At 38.0% G+C, this 2,960-nt stretch overlaps 1 protein-coding gene across 1 annotated transcript in view; it reads left to right on the top strand.

Moving 5' to 3' along the window:
- LOC135199941 (basic proline-rich protein-like) overlaps positions 1 to 1,830 on the top strand; it is a 128,178-nt gene extending 126,348 nt beyond the window's left edge. Inside the window, exon 6 of the mRNA XM_064228061.1 lies at positions 1,617 to 1,830. Within this exon, the coding sequence (XP_064084131.1) occupies positions 1,617 to 1,830 (214 nt within the window). The remainder of the gene's footprint in view (positions 1 to 1,616) is intronic.
- Positions 1,831 to 2,960: the final 1,130 nt, after the last annotated feature.

Genomic DNA, 2,960 nt, shown 5'->3' on the forward strand with positions numbered 1-2,960 from the left:
CTCGTTTCTCAGGGGTTGACTTTGCATCATTGATGAGCAACATTTATGAGGAAATTTCCTGAAGTCATGGAAATCAAGCAGACACCTTCGGTAAGAAATTCGCGTCTCTGTGAATGAGAAGCATTCTGACCATTTATTGTCAGATTGTTTGTCAAAGTATCGGCGATTTCGCTCTTTGATATAGGCAGCGAATTCGTTCTTACTCATTCCTGAGTTTATTGACGGATCATATAAATGAACATTGTCGTCAGATTTCTATTTAGATATTCATTTCCAACTTATGAGTCATATTTTAAAATCTATGTTGAGTCACCTGTTATTTATTGCTTCCATGCGATTGGTGGAAGGAAGAGCTTCATCGAAGTGTACGTATAGACTGACATATTCGTCTCATTAATTGGGAAAATGATAAAAGTTAATGATGTTAGGGTAACGGAAGATTGGTATTCATCACATTAACAGTATTCTAAAATGCATGAAATTTTCTATTTACATTTTTTTGTTTCAACTACAGTATATTGACCAATGAGAAGACAAATAGAGTTTATACCGGCTGTCGATATTTAACGTCAGCTGCAATAAAACATAGTCTTATAGATGTATGGAATCCTTCTTACTCTGGACGTCACATGTTATCAGTTCTGATACAGAGGATTACGAAAGTTTTCTTTTCATTCAAAATAAAAAAAGAAAAAAATTGCATCTCTCTGTCTGTCTGTCTGTCTGTCTGTCTCTCTCTCTCTCTCTCTCTCTCTCTCTCTCTCTCTCACACACACACACACACACACACACACACACATCGACACAGACACACACACACACACACAAACAAACACACACACACATCCCCATTTCAACACTAACCCAGCGCTGAAAGCAAAGAAAATTAACAGCGTCCCATTACCAGCTGAATTAGGACAGGTAATTAGGGATTAGCTCAAATATTAACTAATTATGATCGTTGCACAGAGGGTATTGTGTGTGTCACCTTATGCTCTTTCACGTCAGAGGGATCGAGGTAATTGCGAGGTAATGAGTGGGAGCGAGTGAGATACTTCGCACATTATCCGATGAAAAGAGCTCCATTCATTTAGTTTGATGGCCGGTGACGATTCGGTTTCCGCATATTTTTTTGTTTGGTCTTTGCGTTTAGGTGGACACTTTAAATTTAATGGCGTTTAACTGAAGGATTCAATGCGTGTGTGGTAAACGCTGCTTGCGTTGCGCGCGTTCATTTGAGTCGCCTCGAGAAGATCGAATGGTCGCTGTTGTCCCTCTTCCCAATCAGCGACCACTGCACAACTGAGGTCTTCTAGCGCTCTGCCTTAACGGTGTAATGTATGGAGGCCGGATGTTCTCGAGTGCTGTCCAGATGTGGAAAGGGTGGTGGAAGAAGAAGAAGGAAGAAGAAGAAGAAGAGAGAGAGAGAGAGAGAGATATTAAAAGTATGGTGATAAAAAACTTCAAAACAGTATATATATATATATATATATATATATATATATATATATATATATATATATATATATATATATATATGTATGAGAGAGAGAGAGAGAGAGAGAGAGAGAGAGCAACTTTCACATTGACCTATACACGAATCCGATCGCTTACAGATCTCCCAGCGACCATCATTTTACGTTAGACAAGACACTGTGGACTGTAAACCTGACACGTCGCCCACATCTCCTCTCTGAAGGGAATTGCAAGGATGGGCCAATTGGATCTAGGGTCGGGGGGGTGGGGGCTGATAGGGACCGCCCCATAGCCCTAAAACTATCGTCGTACAATCGATTCCGGTCCACCAAATTAGGGATGAAATTCGGATAGTTTTGTTGTGTTGTGGGCAGGTGGGGGGGCGGGGTCGTCTGAGTGATTTCGCTTTTATAGCACGGATGCTGAAGGGCCATTTTCCTCCCGGCTTCTTTCTTGCGTCGGATCTGTTGCCCTATTTCCATATCAAATAAGGACCATTATCGCTGATCGTTGAAGATATTTGGTCTGATGGAGAAATAAGAGAGAGAGAGAGAGAGAGAGTACGACTGATGGTTTTTAAAATGGAGTATTTTGTGTCGTCATAATCCTGTGATTAGATTTTGCTCACTGTCGGTAAAATCATGATAGACTGAATATATATTTATTAACGATTGGGTTTAATTCAATAATAAAGAAGAATAGTTGGCTTTCCTGAAGTGTTTTGAAGAAGACAAACTGTCTCTTTAAACGCTCTTGTGCCTTCATTGATTTGTTGCTTAGTTCTGAATTTGAATTAATGTAGGATTTAGGAAGCACAAGTCAAAACAAAACAGCCTTTTACATTTTTAGTTATAAATATATATATATTTTTTTTTTTTTGCTTATAGACATCCAGATTCTTCTTAGAACTGACTCTAAATCGGTGGATTTTATCAAGATGATGGCGAACCCTTCTGAAGAAAGTGTAAAAAGTAATTATTGACTTCGTTTTCATTAGTAAAGTCGGCCAAATGGAATTGTCATTTATTCACTGATTTTTTCCCTTTACTTTCATTGACATTCCTGCTTTCCATTAAAAAGAAAAAATTTTAATAAATTTCCTCAGAATTTATTTCTTTTATTTTTTCTATGTAAATAGAAAATTGAATCGGAACAAAATGTATAAAAAAAGTTATCTTACTCTCCCCAGAACCTACCACAGACCCGGAGTTTGTATTCAACCTGTGAATTGTAAAATTTAATAAATTTCCAAATTCCACTCCAGAGGAACAAGAGAGAAATATCACGAGGAATTTGTTAACAGCGATGCCACGTTTTCTAAAGAGAACAAATCCTTTTTTGATTGTTGCTGCCTTTGGTGCTAAATGTTTATTATTATTATTTTTTTTTCTTTTTTTGCTCTATCACAGTCCTCCAATTCGACTGGGTGGTATTTATAGTGTGAGGTTCCGGGTTGCATCCTGCCTCCTTAGGAGTCCATCACT

The sequence above is a fragment of the Macrobrachium nipponense genome, chromosome 26, assembly GCF_015104395.2.
Source record: "Macrobrachium nipponense isolate FS-2020 chromosome 26, ASM1510439v2, whole genome shotgun sequence".
In the NCBI taxonomy this organism is placed as follows: Eukaryota; Metazoa; Arthropoda; class Malacostraca; order Decapoda; family Palaemonidae; genus Macrobrachium; species Macrobrachium nipponense.